At 49.5% G+C, this 27,358-nt stretch overlaps 5 protein-coding genes; 4 read left to right on the top strand and 1 right to left on the bottom strand.

Moving 5' to 3' along the window:
- Positions 1–38: 38 nt before the first annotated feature.
- Positions 39–1,909, top strand: FFUJ_00798 (related to Leucine Rich Repeat domain protein; the record flags this gene model as incomplete). XM_023571051.1 has 2 exons in its annotated part: positions 39–471; positions 570–1,909. 2 exons carry the CDS (start codon positions 39–41, stop codon positions 1,907–1,909), a joined length of 1,773 nt encoding a protein of 590 aa, XP_023424714.1.
- A 712-nt stretch (positions 1,910–2,621) lies between these two features.
- Positions 2,622–5,413, top strand: FFUJ_00797 (probable vacuolar ATP synthase 98 kDa subunit; the record flags this gene model as incomplete). XM_023571062.1 has 5 exons in its annotated part: positions 2,622–2,750; positions 2,815–2,893; positions 2,946–4,958; positions 5,011–5,190; positions 5,241–5,413. 5 exons carry the CDS (start codon positions 2,622–2,624, stop codon positions 5,411–5,413), a joined length of 2,574 nt encoding a protein of 857 aa, XP_023424715.1.
- A 237-nt stretch (positions 5,414–5,650) lies between these two features.
- FFUJ_00796 (related to BRR5-component of pre-mRNA polyadenylation factor PF I) lies at positions 5,651–8,602 on the bottom strand (the record flags this gene model as incomplete). XM_023571073.1 has 4 exons in its annotated part: positions 5,651–6,766; positions 6,823–7,954; positions 8,296–8,393; positions 8,450–8,602. The coding sequence occupies 4 exons, from the start codon at positions 8,600–8,602 to the stop codon at positions 5,651–5,653; spliced, it is 2,499 nt and encodes an 832-aa protein (XP_023424716.1).
- Positions 8,603–9,322: 720 nt separating this feature from the next.
- FFUJ_00795 (related to tpa inducible protein) lies at positions 9,323–11,301 on the top strand (the record flags this gene model as incomplete). XM_023571086.1 has 2 exons in its annotated part: positions 9,323–10,592; positions 10,640–11,301. The coding sequence occupies 2 exons, from the start codon at positions 9,323–9,325 to the stop codon at positions 11,299–11,301; spliced, it is 1,932 nt and encodes a 643-aa protein (XP_023424717.1).
- A 1,659-nt stretch (positions 11,302–12,960) lies between these two features.
- On the top strand, positions 12,961–13,796 carry FFUJ_00794 (probable nitrilase; the record flags this gene model as incomplete). XM_023571097.1 has 3 exons in its annotated part: positions 12,961–12,967; positions 13,035–13,728; positions 13,775–13,796. The coding sequence occupies 3 exons, from the start codon at positions 12,961–12,963 to the stop codon at positions 13,794–13,796; spliced, it is 723 nt and encodes a 240-aa protein (XP_023425603.1).
- Between the last annotated feature and the right edge of the window lie 13,562 nt (positions 13,797–27,358).

The raw sequence follows: 27,358 nt of genomic DNA on the forward strand, positions 1-27,358 counted from the left end.
TGCCTCAGTTTGACCTTTCTGCTCTGCTCAAGGCCAAAATGTCACGCCCCGAATCTCCCAACAGCAACAGCGACAAGACTGCTCGATCGTCCTTCTCGTCTGTCCGAGAGAACGATGATGGTCTAGCCCAGACCTTTACCCGCTCAAAGATTTCCTCCTACACTCAAGGGCCGGAAGAGGTATTCGATGAATCACCCTCACCCTCCGCTGAGATTGCACAGCCGTCTTTTCAGGCTCCTCTGACGCAGCCTCACAGTCGGCTTCATGGCTTCTGGTTCCCCGCGGACAACTTTCGCGGATGGAAGCAGATCCCCATCAAGGGCAAATCCGCCAGCCGCAGCTGCGAGGATCTTCACAAGCTATCCATGACATGGAGCTCTCCAGCACCTCCCGCCGTCGCTGAGAAGGCTTCACCGAACAGCTACCAGACCGGATCTTCTCCTCTCGAGAGACTTCCCAGCGAAGTTTTGGGTACGTAAACTTGCGCGCATCGCAGCCATCAGCCATGAACCCTGCTGAACCCCGGTCCCAACTATATGACACACCTTGTACTAACATGTCGATCACAGGTGCCATTATCGACCTTCTCGTCATCGAGATCCCTCCCAATGGTCTTACACCACGAAATGCCGACCTTATGGCTCTTCTCCTTACTTCGCGATCTATTCATGCTGCGACTCTCAACACTCTCTACCGTCACATCACGATTCCTCACTCTCGTATCTTCCGAAAGTTCCTCGCAACCATCACTGAGTACCCCGCGCTCGCATCCATTGTGCGGCGGCTCGACTTCAGCCACTTTAACCCCTCCACCATCTTCTCTACTGCAAGCGAAAGAGCCCAGACTCGAAATCTGACTTCCGAGACCCTCTACAAATGTCTCGAGCTAACCCCATACCTGCAGGAGTTCCTGGCGCAAGAGTACATCGATGAGGATTTGGGACCCGATGTTATCAAGAAGCTCTTCTTTGAAATGCCCCGGCTCCAGGCCATCGACTTTTGCGGCTGCTCCTCTCCTTCTTTCAAGAATTCGTTCACTAGCCTCCTCCAGGCTCAGTGGCCCGATTCTTTGACTCTTACCCGTATTTCGTTCCATAAGTGCCTGAACCTGCCAGGCTCCGTCTTCGAGGCCATCCTCCCTCGACTCGAACGAGCTACTCACCTCGATCTCGCCGGAACCAGAGTTACCGACAAGGCGTTACAGAGCTTGCCTGAGACGGCAAGACTCACACACCTGAACTTGGCCAAGTGCCGAGAGTTGACCTCTGAAGTTGTTGTCAAGTTTGTCACAACTCATCCCGCGATCATCCAGACCATCACTGTCCTTAGCCTTGCTACTAATGCCAGCAGCCACCTCCTGCTGGGCAAGGCGGATGTTGATGCTATCCTTCCCCGACTGCCCCCTACCCTTCGATCGCTGAGTCTCAAGGGTAGCAGAATGGATCCTTCCCAGATCCCTCTCCTCACCCCTCTGGTCCAGCATCTGGAGGAGCTTGCTATCGGCCGAGGCCTCGATCTCCGTGACATCCACCAGCTCCTGTACCAAGCCCAGGAGTGGATTCCTCACAGTCTCCGATACCTCGATATCTCCGACCTGGACACTATCATCGGTAGTGCCAGTGCACTTCTTACCCCCGCCTCCGCCCCGCTGCAGGTTATCGAGCTCGAAGAGCGCGCATACGAGCGAGCGGCCAAGGCTAAGAAGAACCTTGAACGTGCAGGATGGACCCCCAAGGAGTTCGGCAGCCGTTACTGGCTAGTCCGCTTGAACACCGACGGGGCCTCTCTCGACAGCGGCGCCCGGTGGTGGAAGCTGGGCGCTGAGAGCTGGGGCATGAGGAAGATCCCGGTTGCGGAGGCCGACGTCGGAGGCATGTATGGCACGTTCATGTTCGGCCGAAGGCTGTAAAATGCCAATCTCCGACACCAGTTGCACGGATTTCTCTACTCTCACATCATTTGTTAAAGGTGTTATGGTTTGATATTTATACGGGTAGATTTGGGTTGCATCTTGCTCTGATATCCCGGCGCATAGCGGTCAGAATTAGCGATAAAAGCAAAGTCATTTTTGATGGAAAAAAGCGTTCTGAAGCATGGATATGACGAAGGAAAACGTGTAGATAATCAATAATGACTTTCATGAAATGATTAATCTGAATTCGTATAACTGTGAATGTATGACTCGCATGAACAAATAATCTCTGTTGTTGCTTTTCTAGTATGATGGACGGCTGTCTGTATCTGCTTACAAGAAGTTATACTCAGGCCCCGACCTATCAGAATCTAGACTATGCATATTCAACCATTTCGAGACTATGCAATTTATAAATATGCGGAGGTTACCATCGATCTTATCTTTGATCTAAGAAGGGGAGATAATGTCGATACCGATAACCTAACTATTCTTAACCTCAAACCAATCTCGCAGCTTTCCCGTGTGGCATAAAGCTTAATGTGGCTGGGATATCGGTGGCTGGACAAGATCACGTGGCGCTAAAACCGGATAACCTGGGGCCGTGGCAAGAACAGCCTCCTGCGACGTAACCGCGCCAAAGCGTGCCTTGCTCCTTGAATAAGCTCCAACTCCAACGACATATACAGCTTCGGTGCTCGACGGCATCATGGCTCCCAAACCGGATACCCCGTTCCGCTCTGCGGACATGAGCATGGTACAGCTCTATGTCTCCAATGAAATCGGTCGCGAAGTTGTCACGGCCCTCGGCGAGCTTGGTCTTTGTCAATTCCGCGATGTAGGCAACAATCCATCAATTCTTGCATCAAGAACTGAGGCTAATTCATCGATGCATCATGCAGCTTAATGAGGATGTCAGCGCATTCCAACGCACTTTTACTCAGGAAATTCGACGACTCGACAATGTTGAGCGACAGCTGCGTACGTCATTCAAAGGGATCCACCACGAACATACGAATCTAACACATTGCAGGATACTTCTACGCTCAGATGGATAAGATCGGGATCCCGCTACGAAAGCTGGACCTCGACGTCGAGCGACTTGCATCCCCCTCAACCTCCGAAATCGACGAGCTTGCCGAGCGAAGCCAGAAATTGGAACAGCGAGTTTCTGCCCTGAACGAGAGCTACGAGACCCTGAAGAAGCGTGAGGGCGACTTGACCGAGTGGCGATGGGTTCTACGTGAGGCCGGTAGCTTCTTCGACCGTGCTCATGGAAACGTCGAGGAGATCCGCGCTTCTACTGACAACGACGATGCCCCTCTTCTGTCTGACATCGAGCAAAACCAGGGTGGCCCCGATGCCGAGCGCTCTTTCTCCGGCATGAACATTGGCTTCGTTGCTGGTGTCATTGCTAGAGACAGAGTCGCCTCCTTCGAGCGTATCCTCTGGCGAACTCTGCGAGGTAACCTCTACATGAACCAGTCTGAGATTCCCGAGCCCTTGATCGATCCTACCAACAACGAGGCTATCAACAAGAACGTCTTCGTGATTTTCGCTCACGGCAAGGAGATTCTCAACAAGATCCGTAAGATCTCAGAGTCCATGGGCGCCGATGTTTACAATGTCGACGAGAACAGTGATCTTCGACGAGACCAGATCCACGAGGTTAACAACCGCCTGGAGGATGTCCAGAACGTTCTACAAAACACCCAGGCCACTCTTCAGGCAGAGCTTAAGCAGATCTCTCAGTCGCTGTCTGCCTGGATGGTTCTTGTCGCCAAGGAAAAGGCCGTGTATAACACCCTAAACAACTTCTCCTATGATAGCGCCCGGCGAACTCTCATTGCCGAAGCCTGGGTCCCCACCAATGATCTTCCCCTGATCAGGACGACGCTTCAGGACGTCACTAACAGAGCTGGCCTCTCCGTCCCTTCTATTATCAATAAGATTCAGACCAACAAGACGCCGCCCACTTACCTGAAGACCAACAAGATCACCGAAGGTTTCCAGACTATCGTCAATGCCTATGGTACCGCCACGTACCAGGAGGTCAACCCGGCCATTCCTGTTTTTGTCACCTTCCCTTTCCTGTTCGCTGTAATGTTCGGTGATTTCGGCCATGCCATCATCATGCTTTCAGCTGCTCTCGCTATGATTTACTGGGAGAAGTCTCTGAAGAAGGTCAGCTTCGAGCTGTTTGCCATGATCTTTTACGGCCGATATATTGCCCTGGTTATGGCTGTTTTCTCCGTTTTTACCGGCCTAATCTACAATGATGTCTTTTCTATGTCCATGACTCTGTTTGAGAGTGCTTGGGAGTTTAAGAAGCCCGAGAACTATACCAACACTACAAGCATCGTTGCCACTCTGAGGGAAGATGGCCACCGTTACCCCTTCGGTTTGGATTATGCATGGCACGGAAGTGAGAATGACCTCCTCTTCAGCAACAGTTTGAAGATGAAGATGAGTATCCTTCTGGGCTGGGCACACATGACCTACTCGCTCTGCTTCTCTTACATCAATGCTCGCCACTTCAAGAAGCCCATTGACATCTGGGGTAACTTCATCCCTGGCATGATCTTCTTCCAGTCCATCTTTGGCTACCTTGTTGTTTGCATTGTTTACAAGTGGTCTGTTGATTGGCTAGGCACTGGCCGCCAACCTCCTGGACTGCTCAACATGCTTATTTACATGTTCCTCCAACCCGGAACTATTCCTGAGGGCGAGGAGCTTTACGCTGGACAGTCTGTTGTTCAAGTCATTCTCTTGCTCTTGGCTTTCGTCCAAGTCCCCATCCTCCTCTTCCTCAAGCCTTTCTATCTTCGATGGGAAAACAGCCGTGCTCGCGCCAAGGGTTACCGTAGCATAGGTGAAACCTCCCGAGTTAGTGCTTTGGACGGCGATGATGAGGACGCCAATGGCCACGGCAACAGCTTCGACGAAGATGGCGAGGGAGTTGCTATGATCTCTCAGAACATTAGTGAGGAGCATGAGGAGTTCGAGTTTAGTGAGGTTATGATCCACCAGGTCATTCACACAATTGGTGAGTTTTCCCCAATCTACATTGGCATTGTACTTTGCTAACAAATGGCTAGAATTCTGTCTGAACTGTGTCTCTCATACTGCCTCCTACCTCCGACTTTGGGCTTTGTCTCTCGCTCATCAACAGCTGAGTATTGTGCTTTGGTCTATGACTCTTGGCCCTGCCCTCAAAATGAGCGGCGTTGTCGGTGTCATCATGATTGTTGTTTGTTTTACTATGTGGTTCTTCTTGAGTAAGCATTGCCAATCCCTTCTATCTTGATTGTTCACTAACACATCCTAGCCATTGCTATTCTCGTTTGTATGGAGGGTACCAGTGCCATGTTGCACTCTCTCCGTCTCGCTTGGGTCGAGTCGTTCTCCAAGTTCGCAGAGTTTGCGGGTTGGCCTTTTGCGCCTTTCTCGTTCAACACCCTACTGGAAGAGTCGGAAGAGCTCAAGGATTACTTGGGTTAATTGGAAGGGTTCCCGTATAGGTTGCCTTTTTTTAATAGCAGTAGACAGTGGTATTTTTATTGTATCATAGGTAGCATAGTGCAACATTAGAAACTCTGGGCTTTTGCCAAGTTCTTTTACTTAAAAGTCAAGCTGTTCGATAGCCAGACAGACAGCCCGCGTAATGCCCATCCCTTGTAACTATAGAATCAAGCCTTCTTGTACATGTCCGTGAATGTTTCTGGAGCTATATTCTCTTCATCCCCAAAGAGGTGCCGTCACCTCGACAGCTCTCTCCACCACCGCCCTCACTCTGTCTGCAAAAACCTTGTTGTTAGACTCAACCTCGAGGTCTTCCAACCAAACCGTAGCATTCATCCTGTCCACCTTGATTGACACTCCTGGCACAGGAATACCAATCTTGTGCAGCCTATCAATCTCCTTCTGTTGTCTCTCCTGGAGTTGTGTATCCTCACTATCCTCCTCTGTCTTCATGGCATCATCGGCCTCATCTTTCTTGATCTTGTCTTCGGTGTCCTCTACAGCTGGCAATTTGGGGGTCGTCACTGGGGCAACGTTGTCTTGACCGAACTGAGCTTCGAGAAACCAGAGAAGACGCTCAAGGCGCTCCTCTGGGGAAGCAGAGTGGTGAGGGTTCACATCCGGTAGCTCGTGCGAGTGTGAGTGCTTAGCGGAGGAGCGCTTGACAGCAGCAGGAGAACTCTCCACGGAGAAGAGAACAGCCATGACGGAGTCGGCGATGCCGTCGTTGAGCATATTGCCCTCCCACTCAAGCTCAACCTCGCCGTTTGTGCGGTATCGGACTGAGACACATCCCATGACAAGGTAAGCTGCAACGAGGCTAGCAACCTCTTCATCAGCATCCTCCTGATTCGTTTCCTCGCCATCCGTGATCATATGATCTCCATGCCCATTGCTTTGACCATTCTTTCCACGGCGCATCTCAGGGAGTTCTTCGATGTTGCCAAAGGTGCCCTCAAGAGCCCACTTGACGAGGTCGACACCTGCAGCACTTAGGGTCAGGCGCTGCTTGCAGGTAATGGTGGTTGTGTTTAGACCCGCGTACTCGCGTAGATCCTCGGGCGCCATGAGAGAAAGCTTGAAGTCGTTCTGAACGAGCACGCCGGTAACGAGAGGCGGTGCAGCGCTTTGATCAGGATGGATGCTCTGAGGAGGCTGGATCGACGCAAGTTTTCCAACAACCTTGGCGGTCTTATCGGCTTTGAAGGGGATGCGAAGCTCTTCACAGTTGCGGGGTGAGTAGACTTTGACCTTTGCTGTTTTGTTTGCGTTGAGAGAGAGGAGTTTGGATTTGAGACGCATCATGTTGTGCTGTTCGCCATGAACAAGAATCTGTCACAAACGTTAGCATAATGTTTGGTGGTGAATGAGAGAGGAGGCAGACGTACGACGACAGGAGCTGCAACTTCTTCGATAAATTCACGGTTCTCAACGCCATCGACGTGAGCCGCAAACGAGTATTCCTGAACACTACACCTTCGAGGAATGAGGACTTTCTCGCCATCTGCTCCGGGCATTCGACGAGCGCCCGCCATACTACGAGACATGACTGCCTGGATCTGATCGGGTTCTTGCATAATCTGCTTAGCCATTGTGCCTTCGACACTGTAACCAGTGATGATCACGCCATTCTTCTCGCTGGGCGCCCACCGTTCCAGTAGCTCACGACTGACACCATTCTGAAGCATACCAGGACTGGCAAGCATGACACAACCGCCAACATCGTCGAACCTGTCCAAGTTCTTGAGAGAGCGGATGTACTTAAAGTCCCAGGGTCCACCCTTACCAGCTCCATCACCAGACGCCTCTGCCTCGGCCATTCGCTCACGGAACAAGCGTTTGATGTTGTCGTTCATGGCACCAACGTAGGTCTGGTAGATGAGCATACACTTCCTTGCAAGGTTACTGGCATAGTAGATGGGGTACTTCTGGAAGTCAGCATGCTTGCCCCAGTACTCGTCGAGAATCAGGAGCAGCTCCTGAGCTCGTCCGAGGGCAAAGACTGGCATGAGGACACGACCGCCTCGATTGAGGATACTTGTGATGGATTTCATAAGGGCCTGCTCTCTCTCGAGGCGAGGCACATGAGAAGCAATGCCATAGGTGGATTCAGTGATAAGAACATCAATCTTGACGCCCTTAGGAACCTCTGCTGAGACCAAATGTCGATCTTGCTCGCGAGAGTAGTCACCTGTGAAGAAGATGTTGAGGCCAGCAATCTCGATAAGGAACATGGCAGCACCAAGAACATGGCCGGCAGGGTAAGGGGTGATTCTGATGGAGGAGATAGTATGAGTTGTGTGGTAGTCGATGGCCTCAATCTGAGGGAATGTGTTTAGATGGTCTTGCTCAGTATACACTGGCTGCGTAGTGGGATTCGATGAGGTATTACCCACTCGAACACTATCCTGAATGAGCCACTTGTAGATGGCCTTTGTGGGATGGGTCATAAAGACACGACCCCTGAAGTTCGTCTTTGCGAGAACATACGGTAAGGATGCTGCATGGTCGATGTGGAAACTATGGCTGATTAGCTGGAATCCTCTGATGGCATCTGGCTATCTAGAGATAATATTGGCGACTGGCGATTCAGGACAGGACGGCATCACGAGGACGAACAGCGAGGGCGTAAGGTAAGGGAAGCGGGCAAACTGTATTGTATTGATCTGGCATACAAGAAAGCAAAGTCGTGGATGTCGTCATCACGCGAGCACGATACAGGCCGCAATAGCACAGCGCAATACGAGGCGGTTCTGTACCACCCGTTCTATCACATCACATAATATCGAAACACAGAGTCGTCCCTCGCCCTGTCCAGCCTATGTACATCGTCGCGGGGGTGGTAAGAGGGGATCGCTTACTGGCTGATGAGAAGCACGTCGACAGTGCTAAGATCGAAATCGTCGTAGAAGGGCAATGCAGCGAGTCCATCGTATGCGGGATGTTGGCCGGCGTCAAGCTGATAAAGGGCATTAGACAAGTACTTATGTGATAGACTTATCGACCTGTTCTTACCATGACCGTCTTGCCCTTGTATTGAATAATATGACATGACCTTCCCACTTCGTTTCCTCCTCCCAGACAAAGAAACATAAGTTCGTCTGAAGGATCCACTGGCTCTTCCGCCGCAGCCGCGTTCATGGCGGAAGCCTTTCGTTTGGATGCCATTGTTGTAGATCCGCCGAACTATGGTCCAGCTCACATTCGACGTCGAGGTTCTATATAGACTATTAGTAGAAGCAGCCTTCGGCCACAAGCTCTCCGATAGAAGGCTGCTGTTCACAGCTAATGAAACTGCAACTGGCTGCAGGGATAATAACAAAAGAGATCAGATCACTATATCAATGAATGGATGGATGGATGAAATGGGCGGGCAGCACGGGCACAAACGAGGCAGACGCGTTTCTTTGAACAGTGAACGGATAAAAGCCGGCGTTTATTTGACGGGAGCTTGCTTTATTATTAGTGGAGGAGGTGGCTTTCAAAAGGAAGGGATCCTAGGTACGTACGTATTTTACGGGAGGAGGCTCTGCGCACGTGACGTTAAAACTACGCGACCTCCGTTTTACAGGCGAAGCTGCCTCCTTCATAGCCAACCCGCAGCGAGTTAACACCTTCGCCCAACGACGATATCCAGCGCCTCCATCTCGGAACGAAGCTTGAGCGCTTTCCAATAGCGAATCTCTCACCCGCCGAACAATTTTACAGCTTTTCCGAGTGCCCCGCCGAGATTGAGCGCGTCGGATGGGAGGCGTCGCGATTGATTTGACAGGCTCATCTGCCTGCTGAGCTAACACACTCAACTCACGCATTTCTCCCAGCTTTCTTTATCCTCGACCTGGGCTCGCCTCTCGACCGACAAAGCAACCACGAACAGGAAAACTCATCATGGCTCAACCTCAGCCCCAGACGCAGATGCAGGTGCCGCCTCGCGCATTCTCTCCACCGCAGCATTCACCCTCGCCTGCCCCGTCGCAGTCCAGCTTTGCCCTCCCGCCGCAGAAACGAGCTCGAACCGACGGACCATCCTCGCAACCCGAATCGCCATATGCTACATCCCCTTACGCCGCGAGTCCAGGTGCCACTCCAGGCGCTACAGCTACGCCGCCTGCTGGGACTGGATCTCCTGCATTTGCGCAAAGCCCTGCTCTGCCGCAACAGTATGCCACACCCTACACCAACGGGCACACAACGCCTGGCCTTAATCTCCCTGACGTACGACCGAACTCAACACCTCCTATTCAGCAGACCCAGCAGCTACAGCAGCCTATACCTCAATATACTAATGCCACAATGACTCCTGTGCCTGTACCTGCTCCTGGTCAGCTAATGACCCCAACTCCTGGCCCCGGAGTCATGGGGCCCCCGCAAAGGCCAGCAGAGCGACCAACCAAGGATTACGAGTACGATGTGACAGATTCGCTTGCCGGTACTGGCATCGACCTTCGAGCTGAGGAGCAGTATATGAACGACCTGTATGCGACCGGTTTTGACGAAGCGCGGACGGGCTTTGCTCACCAGCCACCGGGGCCAAAGTCGAGCTTCTACGGTGCCGGGCCAGCAAACCAACCTGCCCAGTCTGTTCCGGATCAACCACAGGATCAGTTTGCTGCACAGCAAGCGGAGAGGGCTTGGTCAGAGTCGTCGATGCGACTTGCACTTCAGCGGACACAGGAAATTAGTGATCCTTTTTTGCTAGTCGCCTTGCTGCATCGACGCGCGGATAAGATCGCACGAGAACATCACCTGGCGCTGAATTTGGATCTGAAGAACAACAGTCAAACCATGGGAAAGATGAGGCTTCCGGAACAATTTCCTGCGCCAAAGGTGACTGTTAAAGTGACTCCAGGCCCAGATTCGACCATGGTTCATACAACGGGCTCATACATCCCACAAGATGCTTTTCTAGTTGATCAGTTGGCATTAATGTCTATTGCCACAAAGCAGCGACTCCGAGAACTAGTGGAAGATGCACATGTAGTGGCAACGAATAGGCAAAAGACATCTCATGGCGATATACCTGAGGAATGGACTCCAGCGGCAGCTCCTATGAATGCTGAGCCCCTCGAGCCCATTGACAAGCCAGTGGATGCAGTGAACGGTGTCGACGGGACCCCTGTGGAGAGTGCAAACGGGGATAGCACGAATCCACTGAAGCGTAAGTAGAACCGGCAGCAAGTATTCAGCTTTTCTCACACTCTACAGGTTCCAGCGATGCAGCCGGATTGACCAACGGCGTGCCTCCAGTCAAGCTGCCTAAAGTGTCGTCGTATATGACAACGACGATGCGGGACCTTGCTAGACAAGAGCGTGACTGGGAAGAGGCACGACTCCGCAAGCGCCAGAAACGTAAGGATGGTATACCAGACTCGGGAGCCACAACATCGCGTGCTGGCAGCGTGGCGCCTGGCACTCCCGGTTCTGTAGCGCCAGAAGCTCCAAAAGCAATGACGAAGAAGGAGATGAAGAAGAACCAGCAGATGAAGGCTGCTGAAATTGACAGTCATCAGAGCCAAAACACCACAAGTAGCCTCTTTGCTGGCTTTGGAGGTAAGGGTGGACTGTTTGGTAAAAAGAAGGCTGGCAAGACATACGACTGGATGACTCGAGGCAGCGGAGCCAGCACGCCGACCAGAAACGTTTCGGGTGCCGGAAAGGGGCCCGGAGGGCTGGGAGCGGCGCCGGCACCTGCAAACATGGCCATGACTACCGAGGGCCGCAACCGACTTGGCACATGGAGAGAGGATAAAGAAAAGGGGCGGAATATCCAGCTTCGCGATTGGGTTTCAGTATTAGAAAGGGATGGAAGAGAAGGCAAGGCACTTCAAAAGGCGTACCTTTACCTGGACGCATCGAACCCCAAATAAGCACAGCACACCACAACATACTATAGCTATCAAAATGCGGCGAGGTAATGGGAAAGGGAAGACGTGAGATGAGATTTCGTGACACACGGCCAGGGCTAGGGATGACCAGCTAGTGGAAGATACCCTGCGCAGCGTGCATGGCTTGATATTACTTAGCACGGCGTTTTATGTTTTTTCTTACTAAAGGCATGACTTGGGGACAGGCAGTCCTTTTTGTTTTCTTCTTTTTTGGCATGCACTATAGGAAATGGATGGGAGAGGGGAGACTTTGATGGCATGAAGATTGGGGATTCTTTTTGAGACTGAGGGAATTCGACAATGCCTGTTTAGGCGTACACCATAGGAAGATGGGTGCGCCATGTATTTCTTGGGCCTTTCTTTCAACCATTTTCACCTGCTTTTTCTGAAGCTTGGAGCTCAGCGAAAAGGGCTATAGTTTGGGGAGAAAAGTGAAGGGACAAGGGCCTTCTAGGGAGAGAAGAAAGAATAGACCCCTGATGAACTTGGCCTAACCTGAAGTTGAATTCGAACTTTAAGTCGATCTCGTGATGAGTGTTTTGTTGGACTTGAGAGACGAAAACATTCCTATGTTGAATCAAGGGAGAAATGGCTCTTTGACCCTTCCATGCGGTAGATAAGCTAGGGTAGACAATAAAACTCTGAGATCCCGACCCGAGTAATAAAAATACTTGGATAATTTAGTGTAAGTTTAGGGGAATCATTGCTAGATTTAATGTGGCATCCTCTTTTTGAGTCTTATTGAGAGTCAATTACAAATGCTTCGTCTGTCTGATGTGCTTGGAAAAGTGGGACTATCAACTATTGCGGAATCGCCATTTCCCCTCCCTTGAATCATCAACAATCATAGAGAGTTTCAATTCTTTTTGTCTCTACAATTCAATTAATTCCTGGGAAAAAAAAGGGTCCAGATCGACCTGGCACAAAGAAACATAGACAACGCCACATTCTGTTGAGTTCAAGACAAACACGCCCTCACCTCAAAGTCTCCAAGTACTTCCCCATACAGCTACAGCCACAAGGGAGGGAGGGAGACTAATTAAGCACCCAATAACTAGATCTCATACCCGTTCGGGAGGATTTGTGCTCTTGGCTATACGGGAGGCGATCATCATGGCAATCGCGGTTGGTTCACACAGTTCCTCGCTCTAGTCTTGCTCTATTCAGAAGATCCCTTGCTTTATTCAGAAGATCCCTTGCTTCGAGGCGGCATGGACTATCGTATCTAACGGCATGGGCCTAGGCAATCGGCCAGATCTGCTCAACGGCGTCGATCAAGGGTAATCTGGAACAATGCGTCAAGTTGGTGGCGAGTGCGGCGCGGGGTCAAGCAAAAGTGAGTTGGAATTGATTCTCGTTGGGTCTTGTTTGGGCATGGACGAGTGTCTGGCCCCGAGGAATCTCTACATCCCTCGATCGAGATGGACGCTAGCAATTCGACTTGTCAGTTGTCGTAAGGAGACGCATGATATGGATTCGAGGGAGTCAGTCGGTCCGTGGAGCCGTGAGACATCCCCCTGGGCCCAAGCTGTAAGACCTCTTTACGTCGGTTGGGAATATGTCTCACTGTAAACCCGAAACGGCGATACTTCTTTTCGGGTGGCTTTCGATCTTGCGCACACGGTATACTTACATGCAGCCATGCTAGGTACTCTTCCTCCCTGAAGCTTCAGACTATATCGCCCCAGATGGACAGACTTCACTGCAACTTGCAGAGCCACTGTCGACGTCCCCCTTCGTAAAGGGTCTCCAGGAGGCAGCTCGTGAGCACAGCGTCGCTATTCATGTGGGTATTCACCATCGTGAAGAGGGACAAGACCAGTCAAAGAGGATTCTCAACCGTGCGTTGTATATTACTGCCAACGGAGACATCAACGATGCAACAACATATGATAAGCTCCATGTGTTTGACTATGGCAGTCTAAAGGAGAGTGCAACAGTCCAGCCTGGAACAAGCCTTACAGCACCGTTTGACTCCCCCATAGGCCGCATTGGAAGCCTCATCTGCTTTGACTTGCGATTCCCCGAGGCAGGATTGGCTCTCGCACAGCCAGGACCTCACAGCGCATGGAAGAACAAGCCAGCGCAGATTATCACATACCCAAGTGCATTCACCCTTCGCACAGGTGCAGCACATTGGGAGACTCTTCTCCGAGCCAGGGCCATCGAGACACAGAGCTATGTAATTGCAGCAGCACAAGTTGGAAGACACAACGAGAAGCGAGCTAGTTGGGGACAGAGTATAGTTGCCGATCCATGGGGGAATGTAGTGCTGAAGCTGAAGGGCGTGAAAGAGGGAGAGCCCCAGGGGACTGCTGAGGATGGCGCGGAGGGTGAAATTGGGTTTGTTGATATCGACCTTGAGCATTTGGACAAGGTTAGAAGGGAGATGCCTCTTCAGAGGCGAATGTGAGTTGATACGTCATTTGTGGGCTACCTATGCTAATAGTTGCAGTGATGTTTATCCTGAGCTGTAATCAAGACAGGTAAACTATATTGGATTTTATAGCAGCATATAGAACGTAGTTGATACAGAGCCATTGCCAATCAGTGGGTGGAAATGCGAGGTCTCTGTGCGGCTATTTACCCAAGTGCCTGGTTATTAGAAAGTGTTTTATATGTACACGATGATGTGGACGCCGACCTATTATCGTCTGATGCTAAAGAGCCTCAATCAAGATATGACTTAGCTCACGAAGCCTTATTATGCTAAGTGACTTTTCGTATACACAAAGTCTCAAGTGGCCCTTCTCAAATACTACAAGTTCTTTACAGCTGATGCAACTTATGTTTTATAATAATATAGACATTAAATACTAACAACATGAGTATTGCAGTCTCTCCAGCTTGCTCGCTGAATCGGGCATGCGCAGAAACAATTGACCGAAGATCTAATCTGATTCCTTGGAATACCTTAATCAACTCGTTTTGAACCCTGTGAGCCTGAAGTGAGACAAGTATATTGAGATGTCCACCGGTCGACCATTGCGGTTTAGCATGCGAGGAGCATCTGTCATTGCCACCTGAGGCTCAAGCGACATCATCATCCCTTGAGCCTTGAGGCTTGGACCCTTCTAGAGTACGGCACTCGCCGAAGAGCACGGGGAATCAAATCCCCAGCTCCCGTACAAGAGAGATTGGCCATGAGCAAAGCCAGAGCCAAACCAAAGCTCAGCCCCGTAAGAATCAGGACCGACAGAATGGATCGGTACTGCACTGTACATCAATAAGTCCCGGGTGGCTGGGACGGCAAGCAAGGGTATCTGGTTCCGAGAGACACATGACCGCATCCATGCTGTTGAGCTCCTGGTAGAGACGAACTATCTAGCCTGCGAGGTAGGCGAACGGTAGAAGAACAAGGGCTGAGACGAAGACAGGCTGAAATAAACGCCCAGTTGCAGGAACCATTTTGTTTAGACTTTTCTTCTTTGGTCAGACATGGATTGTACATACAATATAGCATGGGTAAGGAGATAGCATGGATATGGGTTTGTTTGAACAGCAGGAGAAGAAGACAAAAACAATGCCGAGATGACGATCTGTCAACTTTGGCCATGTCCACTTCTGGGGATACTGTAGCCTCGGTTCAACACGTCTCCATAGAAGCAGAAAAGAAGTTTTCTCTTTCTTCTTCTTGCACGAGCCCCCTTTCGCTACTGCAGTAGATTAGTACTAGGCAACTTTGCCAGCAACTCCCCGGATGGAGAGTATCGTGGTCTCAGCTCTTGGTGTTTGCGCTTAGTGCTGCGACGTTGCAGCCTGGTCTTGGATGTTACCAAGTTGCTGGGTTCGGCAGAGAGAAAGCAAAATTTTTCTTCGGTCTTTCAGCCTCGTTGTGAAACGGTTGTCTTTTGTTTTTGCTGCGTGTTGGGTTTGGAGAAGGTATATCGGGGCGGTGTTCCGTTGAGGATGATACGCGCTGTAACGCAAGGCAGGGCTGCTTTGTTATATTGTATGTGAATATAGGTGTCTGTCTTGCACCATGTTTGTCTGGCTGAGATATCGAAGTGGCTGTCTTAGTACCCAATGCGGCTGTAACGGAAGCACATGCCGAGTGATAGTTTTTGGGTAGACCATCGCGATCAGTAACTCAATCGTGTCTTTGGTTGGGACTAGTTTTTTTTATCGTATTGTATCCCATGGTACTCCATAGTTCATGTTTTTTTTTTTTCCTTCTTTTTTTTTCTTTGTTACTGTTTTTTTCTTTCTGCTGCCCTTAATCTTTGAGGCTGAATAATTACAGCCTTATCCTTTCCAAAGTCGCAGAAGAAACAACAAACCTAGACAAACGCTTTGATTGTATCCACTTGATTGATACCATCACTGAGCATGAGGTCAGGGTGCTATGAATATGGATACAGGTACTTGCTCTCTCTGTCTCTCTGTGTTAGGGACACACCTCATTGACCCCTGTCCCTGTCCCTGGTTCAACTCCTGCTCTTTCCTTGTCGTTATTCCATGTCCATGCAAGATTCCCGTCTCGCCTCTTTGATTAATCAATATGCACAGTATAGAGTAGGTGCTTCCATATTTCTTTCCTTCCTTTTTCCTTCTCGTATTTTTCCTTTCGTCTCACACCCTCCTCTCTCCCCCGTCATGGCCCTTGCACCTTCCTTTCGCTTCTGCTTCGTCTTTTTTGCACCTGCCTGAAGAAAACCCATTCTCCACCTCACCTTCCCAACGCTTCGGTCCCGGGAGCCAGGCTGCATTAGCCCGGTTTCACCATGACCAAAGCGGCAAAGGCTCATGTACAGTCGGTACGTACCGGTACATGACGCAGACTTGGGATGAGAAGGTTCTGTACCCCAGCCTAAAGGAGGAAGCTGTCAATGTCATCTTGCATTAGCCTATTTATCATTTTCAGGGGTTAATCAACTTGGACTCAGTTCATTTTTAGCATCTCTACAGAGTACCTTAGCTGGGTTGTTTAGTAGCTCACAGACTAAGAGAAGAAGAAACAACGTCTTTTCTTGTCTTTTCTTTGCTTCTGGTGCTGGTCTGGAATATTGCTCTTCTTGTCTCAGTTATTTTTTCTTTTCTTTTCCCTCTTTTTTTTTGTTTTTTGTTTTTTTGTTTTTTAACTGACGGAATCTGTCTTATCGTTTGTCTCTTTTCTCATTATGACGCCTCCTGCATCCACTTTATGCAAGGCACCGTAATTAACCTTTTTGTCTCATCTCGTCTTGTTGGGTTGGTTCGCAAGTGTTTTGTTTATCCATTAATGGCTGTTGGCTTTGTTCTCTCATTCTTCCGAGTCAAACAGTACATACAACATACAATGCCTTCTTGTTTCCTCTCTTGATATCTGGTCTGTTACTCTGTTTCAGTTCGTATTCAAACGCAAACTCTTCTATTCTTGTAGTCGGCCCAGCCAACCTCGCAAACAAACTGTCGATCCAATCCGATCCAATCCAATCAATCGAGACTCTTCTCTCATGAGTGGCTTCTTTTGTTGTCTTGTTGCGACTCGTATCTGTACCCCGGCCACCGGCGCCTCCCTTTTTCTATCTCCAATTAGTTACCGAGACAAGACATCGATTGATTGCTTGACAAGTACTGCATGTGTTGTGAGACGGGTTCTTGACTGCAAGGTACGAATACTGTACGTGGAACGAATCAGCCTCGGCTGGTGATCTTTTGCGTATGCTTGTGTCGGCGAGCGCGAGTCTTTAGCTGAACCTGTGAAATTCTTAGTGGATGTAGTGAGTGGCATGTTAAATCAGTCTCTGTTAGCCCATCTTTGAATCTGGACCTGTTTCCCATCGCGTGATGCCTGCTCTACCTTATCTTTCCAGATCTTGTCGTTATGTATGTATTCGTTTTCGTTTCTGAGGGCAACCAGCAAACATCACCTGAGACTTGGCCACAAACATTTGCTCTATTATCTAGGTACTAACTAATCTACTCTTACGGTTATGAAACGGGCGACATTCAAACGCCTCCAGGGCAAGGATCTCCATCACGAAAACCTTAGCCTCCGTCCAACAACTCTTTTCCCTCTGACTGACTCTTGACTCTGTCGCTTTGACGTTCCAAGCGCCGGAATCAGCCATCCGTAGCTCTCCCTCCCGTCATCGTCATCATCGTAGCTGAATCATTGCGCGTCAAGGCCCCCCCCCCTGAAAGTCAATTAACGAGCTACCATCCATTCATTGCCCGAGCGCCAAAACCAAGGTCGGACCTTGCTTGAACTGAGAAAAAGTATGTATTTTTGGGCGGAAAATGCTCAGAAGCTTTTAGGCAACATTTTACTGACTCGTCTCTGTCGTAAGTATCAATGCCCGCCCCTTGTTGTCATAATCTCGCACGAGGCGCGTTTATGCTAAATTGCCTACCTTACCTAAGTACCTAGGTACGGTCGGGTACTGTACTAGAGTATTGACCCAACAACGATGCTTCAACCTTGTAGCACTTACAGTGACATCCAATCCATTAATTACATTTTAATTAACGTCTTAATTACACATTTTACTCTCCTTCCCGATAGATTACATTGGCACAACTCTAGACTGCGCTGTCTCTTCGTATCCTAGGTTCTCTAGACTCTAGACCTAGAGTATTGGCTATTCATTCCCTACCTCCCTACCTTACCTAGTAGTAAAGGTGCTATCCCATTCTAAAACGTAGCCATCCATCACATTCCAGCCCGGCCCAACCCAACCTAAGGGATAGATGGATAAAGTTACTGGGTACTTTGTACGCGCGCGCCATCCCAACCAATCTCTTCTGTAATCAGCACGTAGTTACTCCGTATTGTTCCCCCGTATTGTTCCCTTGATTAACACTAAAAGAAAGTAAGGTAATTGTCTGATCACTGTGAAATGCGCACACGCATATACTATACCTTGGCATCGTACGTACGTACGGATACGTCCCCCATAGCCTCGGGATCTTCCAACTTCTCCCCGGTTCGTCATCCACTACCCGCTCGTCACACAAACTACGGCTTCGAGCATAGGGAGCAAACAGTCTCTCAACCAAATGATTTCCGTCTTCTCCTCGCCTCGACGTTCCCAAACAAGCTAAACGCAGCGAGTATACGATGAACTCACTCACCAACGGATATCTTGTCCTAGGTATCCTCAAAATAGATTTCTTGCGATACCATAAGTCACATGTTGCATCCGAGGCCAATGATAATTATTGAATAGTTCCATTATTTGTATTTCTCTCCTCGTAGTCTCCGTACGCTGTGTAGCTAAAAGTCTTCCGTCTTATAAAATAATACTATACAGTCTAGAGGCTTCGAGGGGGAAGCGCGTAGTAGGGGGTATCTTCTATCAATCCTGAGTCCAGCCCAAGTGCTCTCTCAACACGGCCAGAGCATCGCATCGCTTTCCTCTTCCCCCTCCTCAATCCTCTTCCAATAGTCTTGCCATGTCTTGTACACCAATACAGAAATAGTACACGGGAATACAGCAACATATCCCTCTGCTGTTGGTCCTCCCGCGAGGGAGCCCAAACCAAAACAGCGATCCGATCCAGTAGTAATAAAAGGTAACAATAGAAAAAAGAAAGAAAAAAGAAACGAGAGAAGCTGGCCAGATGGAAAACTGTGCGAGCGAGGTGGGAACCAAGAGTAAATGCGCGAAAACAAAAAAAGCAAAAAAGGTAAACAAAGTCCCCAAGTCTATATGCAAAATGAACATCTTTTCCCATCCGGTTCCCAGTTTTTGTGATCCTTATCCGAAACCCTTGCTTGAATTAAACTCCAAAATATGTCATCATGGCATTCGATCTTCTCGGCCCCGTGGTCAGGTCTTCCTTGTTGTTGGTTGTTGTTGTCTCTGCTCGGTTTCGGTCATCTGCTTCCTCTGAAGTATGCTCGCCAACCCTTGTCGTGCTGCGATGCGCTGTGGAGGCGATCTGAGACATTCCCATCCCAGCCAGATCTGCATTCCGACTCAGAACGCCCTGACGTGAGTGGGTGTTGTAGGTTCAGACTGGTAGTCGAGGGAGACTGTGGATACCGGAGGAGGCAACTCGAGACCTGAGCCGACAAGGACGTGCTAAGAAGATGAAACCCAAAGACAAGAAAATAAAACAAATCCCCGGTTTTTTTGGTTCCCGTCTATGTTCAAACGCCGCGTTGCTGAGCCCAATGTGATAAAACAAACTTCGCGTCGCCACGAATCAGAAAGTGTGGAAGAAAAAAAAGAAAAAAATCGGCACTCATTCAAATCAATGAGTGCATTCGTTCCCAAGAAAAAAGCCCTTCCCTTGAAATTTCCGCTTGCTGCTGGGAAGCAAGGGATGGCTCCGAGCCGTTGTGTATATAGTTTTCGACAGGAATGTGTATTAAAAAGTGTATTCGGAACGCATTAAGAGCCGGGAGTTATTCGGCCCCATGGCTGCTGAAAGTGATTAAAATGATGTCGTAATTAGAAAGGTCGCTTAGAGTCGAAGAGAAGACAGGCGGAAGAGTGAGAAGTGCGCGTCTGTAACAGGACAGTCGCAGTGTCGTGTCATCGCCGGACAGGCCTAACCGCCAGCGTGGCCCGGCTTTGGCGTGGTCGTCAGTCGCATTAGGTTGGGATACATGTAGAGTTTATCCAACAATCCAAGCGAGATGGCCTCTTATGAAGGTCTGGGGCGGGGCGGGGGCTTGGGGCAGCCGGTTGTGTCGTAGGCTCCTCGGCCCATGTTAGAGGGTGTTGATGATCCGTCAATCATGTTGTCTGTTGTTGTGAGAACGTGTGAATGAATGAGTTATTGTTCTTGTTGCTGTTGAGATTGCTGCTATGTTGCCGGTCAGTCATGCTGTGGTGGTGAATCAGGTGTGCAATGTATATGAAAGGCGAGAGGATCACGCAAGTATATATAGGGACAAGGAAATGAAGGAGGAGGCACACTGTTATCGGTATCTCAAAGGAAGACCAAGACAGGCACCAGCGCGAGGACTTTGAAGTGATTTTGGTAAGCGATTTTGACTTACAAGGAATACTCGTCTTGGTGCGACAGAGCGTACAAACGGTATTGAGCGAATGTGAGCGCGGATTGGCCAAAGGATTGAAGCGACAGAGAAACAGAAAGCCGAATGGTATTCAAGATGCGAGCGTCACCAATATAATTGGAGCGTGTTTCGGACAGGTAAAGGAGTGGTGGTAGATGATGGTTGAAGTTTGGCGAGACGTCGACACCAGAACGTTGGAATAGGCAACACGAGCGAGAGATGATGTCGCAGACGTATTGGTATTGTATTGTAGATGAACGAAGGGCGGACAGGTGCGTCTCTTGAGGAGTGAGTGAGTAGAAAGGGGGCTCGTTATGGGTGGATGTGAGAGAAAGTTATGCTTTTTGCGCAACAGCCCAAATAAGTAACAAGATCCAATAAGGGGAAACCTTTTTTTTTATTTGGGGTGACTCGAGCTTTGCTTTCCGTCAAGGGGATGGGATGTATGGGGATGGGATGGACGGATCGTTGCCGTAATACGGTAGCGTAGCGTAGCTTTCTTTCTCAGCTCGTAGTTGAGTTCAGGCACAAGGCACGCTGCAGTGGCGCCGGTCGGATGGTCGAATGAGTGTGGGTCAGACGAACGGGGCCGATTATTACGAAGGGGGTGTAGGTATTTCCCTTTCTTTGCTGGTCCTGGCCTGGGCTAGTTCGAGACTTTAGACTTGCTTCCAAGAGGTGATGTGACCTGATGAATGAGGCAAGGCGAGATGAGGTTGCTGATGAGTGAATGAGTGAGTGAGTAAGTGTCCCAGTCGTCAAGTTAGGCTAGTTTTATAACTAGTCGTCAAAGTCGTCGATATCGTTCGCTTAATTGTGAGTTATAAGCGTGTATGTGTATGTGTAAGTGATTCACTCTCAGAGATGTAGATGATCGAGCAGGAGGAAGACACAAGTCTTGAGCTGACGAGGCGGGCGGCTGAGAGGACTTAAAAGGGAGTTTGTTCCAAAGGGAGACGTGAAGTGAAGTTCTGAATGGAGAATGGAAGTGCGAAGCAAGACGCTTTTGTACAGAGCACACCGGTCGGAGGAAGAAGTAATAGGGAAAATTCTCAATACTCATCCATGACAAGGTGAGGCTTGCAGCGTAAAGACAGACCAGGCAAGGGGTGTCCTCAATGTGCCGTTCAGTCAGTCAAATCCATCATTATTACTTTTAGTTACCTGAGAATGAACCTCATCAAAAATTGCTGTGAAATTTCCCTAGTAGCCCACGCTCCAGGGGGCCAGGGGGGCGTACCAGAAGGGGGTGACAAAAAGCCGTGAGCCACGTCCCCCATCGTTCCAAAGCAAAAAAAGGAGGGAACAGAGCGGTACCTGGCTGGACCATGTTTCATGGCTTCTCTTTCATGGCCTGTGCATGTCTCCATGAGGGATCCAGAGAGCTCGGGCTTCCAAAACTCAGGGCGCGCTTCTCTCAACCTTCTCTCGCTTGCCATCAGCATGGGTTCTACCAGTAGTCCTTCCGGCATCCAGGGCCTTGACTCCCCAAGGAGCGCTGATCCGAACAGCACCCACCCATGTATTGGGCATGCATACTACGGTACCCTCTGTACCTTGCAGTGTACATTCACTCTGACAGCGACATTGACTCTCAATTCTCGCCTCTCTGGGACACCCAGGCCACCGGGTCGCAGGGGTCGGGAGCCGCTGGGATCTGCCTTTTGCTGCAAGGCGTGCAATGTCTCCGGGTGGTTGGAAAGGCGTCGCAACTTACCTAGCCATGACCTCTCAGACCGTTTTCTCACACCCCCCAACTGCAATGCGCTCACCACACCCCCCAGATCCTCTTGCTCATCCCTTGGCAGGCACCCACATTCATCTTGCAGTAAACAGTGCTCTCCTTCTGTAACTGGACACGTTAGAGCGTTAGCTTGTTGGTCTTGACGTTGACAGCCCGTTAGAGTCCGCTTCTGTCACCCATGTTTGTCGCTTTGTAGCTCCCGGTAAACCTTCTTCATCCAACGTCTTTTACGAGGTAAGGTAGATAGCCACGCGCACGCTGAAATGGACGGGTAAGCCCTTCATGGAATCGATGGTTTCCGGGTGCCCCGTAGTGGTTCCGAAACTGGCCCCAATGCCCTTGGCTGTGAGGATAATCCACGACGGTGGTAATTGGGAGGAGATGCGACTGGCGTCAAGCTCAGCGTCAAAATGGTACTCCGGGCCGTGTTTCTGCACTGTGTAATACAGTCTTGCTAAATCATGGGGTACCTCTTTAGTCAGGAACGAAGTTGTCGAATCGGTCTCCTCTTCCATGACATGGCCAGGGTCCTCCATTCTCTCGGTTCCCCCAGTACTCTTTCGTCGTAGCTCCAGACCCCGGCTTGATTGTTCCAGCTATTGCCATCCTGCCTGTTTGATATCCAGTTGCAACTTGATGTTTGACTTGTTTCTTGTCCCTGCTTTGCTTCTGAGACAGTTAGACTCTTCGTCGTAGGGGCTATGGGGGGGATTTGTTGTAGACATGACACCAGTTGCATCGGACATCCTATTTCTTGACCTGTGTAATCTTTTGTAGACTTCTGATGCTGATAGAAGCTCCTCCGATAGAAGTTGATGGCCCTTAGAACAAGAAGGTCTTCATATCTCACACGTTCGGTGTCTCATCTTGTTGTGGCATAATAACGCAATATCAGAACGCAGCAAGATAATGCGTCAATAAGACCAATGACATCTTTAGGAGCACCTGATTCCTTGACTTAGAAGTCATTCCATGAAGGAGTACATAAATCGATCTCAGTATCCGATACTTGTTGATAAATATCTTGTCAGATTGTGCTAGGGGCAGCTCAGGCTCTCTGATCACTTCACGCTTTGTCGAAGAATCTCAAGTTGTTGGCGTGGATTCCAGAGCTATAAATAGCCCACGCATGTTACGAGTGAATTCATCACTGCATGTGAAACGACACTGAAGCCTTCCCGCCCTTCTTGTTTGTTTCCGTGTATTGGCAATGATTCTTGTGACAGCTGTCACTTGGCAAAATGAAGTGGTCCTTGCCTATATGACAAGGAGACCTGATCTCGAACTATGCGCGATCCAGAATTAGCGACTGACGATTGATTGATGGGCTCAGCCGTAGCCATGTGGTTCCAAAATGGTGGGTTACCATACCGGCCGGCTACCGAGCTTGGGTTTAGTTGCCAAAGGACAAATCGTCATCAAGGCTATGCTTCTAGCTTCAAGCTCTCGCAGGTTTCTTGCTCACGTGCAGACAGTGCATAGAAGTTCAGAAACAAACGAAGACAAGAACGGATATCACTGGAGTAGCCTCATTGAACCAGAACAGTTTATTGTCCTCTAAGATGGAAGTTCCTCAGCCCAAGGACACTGCCGCTTCTCAAGCTCAAAATTATGCCGCCCCGCTATGATATCGGATACCAATCCCAAGGACGCGGAACCGCTGGGGCATCTCGGCTGACCAGTATCTTGGTTGAGCCTTGGGCCATCTGCGGCAATGGTGTACACATAAGGTATGGATTAGAGTCTCTCTGGTGAGTAACGAGGACAGTATCTCTTGCTTGCCTCTGGGAATCCCAGTCTTGTGTTCGTTTGCGAAATTATCAAGAAAAAATTGAGCACAAAGGTAATAAAATTGTTTCACATTCAGCTGGTGCTAAATGAGACGTCGTAAAATGCTTGAATCCGTCTTTAAGGAACCCATGTGTCACGAGAAGCCCTATCCATGCGGGCTGTACTTAATGCAACGGAAGTATTGCCGGACTCGCCTAACACTGGGCCAACGTCTCTAAGATTGGCAGGTCGATGTTATATCACCACAATTCGCCGAGAAGCTGTGTAAAGTATCGTCAGACTCTTTATCAACAACTAACAATGAAGACCGCAACCTTTACAGCCGTAAGTAAGTAACCACGAGCATTGCAAAGCGTGTCGTGTATTTCCTTGCAGCTCAGTGTCGGGGAATTTGCTTTGGACACCTGCGATGAACTTCTGGAATGTCACACCTATAATTCTTGCGGCGATTTGTTTGAAGTCAAAGTGGGCCGATGAGGCTTCGTAGAAAGCTTCCAGAAGCCTGTCAACCAACGGAACTCCACAACACAAAGCTCTAAGCACGATTCTTTCCCACGGTGTCAGCGGCGACATGCGGTAATAGAACACTGTGCGGGCGACTTAAGGCGTGTGTGTCATCTCTTGTAATATCTCCCATCAGTAGACTCCTTCTCGACCCAGCTCCACCTGACCGGGCAATTTTGTAAGCCCCCTCCAGTGGAGAGGTTGGTGGATTGGGATGAACTGCCAGCTCCCGTGCTGCAAGTTCAGGGGTATCGCTGCACACATCCGAGTTAGCGTGGCCAGCTACACGTTGTGGCGGTTTGCACATTGCGGTAGCGCCGCATAGAAACCCCAGAACTTCGGTGTTCCTGCATTAGCCAAATTCCAAACGCCATTAGCATTTGAAACAGGGGTCGTTTACTCTTGTCCCAGCCTTCATCAACCACTAAAAAGCATCCCTATAGCGCATTACCATGGATGATGACCTTTCCCAGCAACAGATCGTCCTAGTCGATCGGTTTAGGGAGGTACTCTCAAGCCATCCAAGGTACCAATACTGGATGAATTTGTGGTGCACTTGCATATCATGTGACAATTCCAGCCTGCAACTGTCGGCTGAGAGGACGGGACTGACAAGCCCTCCACTCACCATGTGGCAGCTAGCTTAGCTTCCGGCCATTTCAATGCCTCCCTCTTAGATAACTTTGGAAACGATCACATATGTATCATGCGACGTAGGTAACCCGCCTGGTTTGAGATGAGCCCTGTTTCCGGTCCTTTTTTGGATCCGCTCCAGATTCGTTAAAGCAAACCTGGTTCAGGAGCTTGTTTGCCATACCACTTTATACAATTGATGATGAGGCGAGACCACCACACATGTGCGAACATGACTGTCGTGGCTCACGATGAAGCCGTAATCGTATGCCCAGACCAACCCGATACCACAAGTAATGGTGCTATCGATTCACCCCATCGCACTATCACAACTGACCTTGTCGAGCACGGCAGCTGCTTGTAGATCGGGCTGCCATGTCCAAGCCAGTGACATTTGGTTCGAGACTATTGCAGCTAGTCAAGGTGGAAATGTCACCAGTGCCTATCTCAGCTTGTTGCTGGGTGTTGCTGATACTTAGTACGTACCCGCCGGCGAAGAAGATGAGATTAGGACCCTTCATGGCATATGCAGTGGGGCAGTATCAAAGTCCACCTATCGGATTCAAGGGATTTTCGCTTTGAAGGCTACGCTAAACGAGATGATCGCTTCTTGCCTTCCAGAAGCCTCAACGAACAGTGTTGCAGACCAGAATTGGACTCTTGCTTGGGAAGACACCCCGACAAAAGCCTGCGTTGAACGTCATATTTGGCAGAAATTTTCAGTGTAAAGCTGTGGGTGTTTACTTCCTTGATCAACTTCGCACCAATACTGAGTACCCTACCCAAATATGCACCAACACTCTGCCGATGCGTCCCGCCTTGGTGGCTGTCCCCTTTCAACCTCTCTGTTGTCAGTTCAGACCTCTCTGCTTGGTTGAATTGTGTTCGTTGAGACGATAGTATTCGTGTCACCGGGGAACCGCTTCCGCAATTGTAGTGCGTCCGTGCCGGATCCGCCAGGTAATTTCAAAAAAAAAAAAAAAATTGTCCCAAACGTCCATGGTTCCTGGGCTGTTTGTGTGGAGACATAATAAGAGGCCTCTCTTGACTAGACAAGGTAGGCAAGCTTCTGGAAGGCTGATCTATGAAGCCAACGAGGAGCTTTTGTTGTGGTGTGTGTGTCGTTCGTGCCGGGTATGCTCCCCGAACGATAGACCAAGCAAGCCACGAGTCAAGCTTCTGATGAGATGGATGCACAGATCTATTGCCTTCCGCCCGCCGCGCTCCCCAATGTTGATCCTTATCAAGATAGTAACTATCGTGCCCAACCGCACCAACTCTTGCGTACAGGTCTGAAAGGGTCCCTCATCGGTTTCCTCATTTCAGCCATGAGTCGTAACAGTCTGGTCATTGACTGCAAAGAGCCAGAGCCTCAATAAACTGACTCGAACAGGCTGACCCCTGATACTCTATCATGGCGACTTCTCAGTCTGGAGAAGCATGTTGCGTGCCGCGACGCATCCGGTTATTTCAGCCGCTCAACCAAGTGATGGAATACCGGGTAAGTATCCGTGGTAGCTTAGGGAACGTAGAGCCAACTATTATAGATAGTAGCCTTTTCTCTTTCATCTGAAAGAGCAGAATAGACAAGGTAGTGTATTAGTAGCTCGATGTTTACAGCACATTGGAATTTGCCTGTAGGGTGGTGGGCAGGTGTACTTGGTTTTCATGTAGTGATAGAAAGGAAGGTGCTCGCGGGGCAGCGACCAAACTCACTGTTTAGGGTAGCTTGAAATTCACCTCGTTATTTTTTACCATTCTTTTCACTACGTTGGATTTGATAATCGTTTGCTCCCCGTGCCATCAACTCGATTGGCTCGAAACTTCGAGTCTTCCATACAGAACTTAGCTATTTAGTCACGGCGTATAAGTCCTGTTTATTCTAGTGTATTGCATGGTTCAAAAGAATGCGTTAATCTGGACATGCCAAGACAGTTGCGCGTGTAACAAGACTACCTGATGGACAACTCAGTAAGCCTTTTCCAAAGACGCAATTATCTCAAAATTACCTGTTACTACATAGCGAAGATACAAAGAGTGTTGCATGACAGTGTGGAACCGAAGACGTTAGTGTTGATAGAGAATTTCACAAATAGTACAATACATACCTTGAGCCGTTTGGGAGTCAGTGAAAGTCCACTATATTCCTACCTTGGATGTTGGCCGCTATAGCAGGGCCGCACCACTGAAGCTTAGGTCCTCCTATATATCACTCATTGACGAGCTCCAATTCAGGCAAGCTACTATTCCACAAGCCACAACTCCAGCCTCACCTCCACCCCGCCATCGCTGACGCAGCTTGAACGTCCACCCAAGCCGACACCGATATAGCTTCCAGTTAATACAGGAATACTCCCCATACCTCGAGTCGCACGCAAATCACCCGATAACAATTGATAATACCGAATACCAAG

This window comes from Fusarium fujikuroi, chromosome FFUJ_chr01, assembly GCF_900079805.1.
Source record: "Fusarium fujikuroi IMI 58289 draft genome, chromosome FFUJ_chr01".
Lineage (NCBI taxonomy): Eukaryota > Fungi > Ascomycota > Sordariomycetes > Hypocreales > Nectriaceae > Fusarium > Fusarium fujikuroi.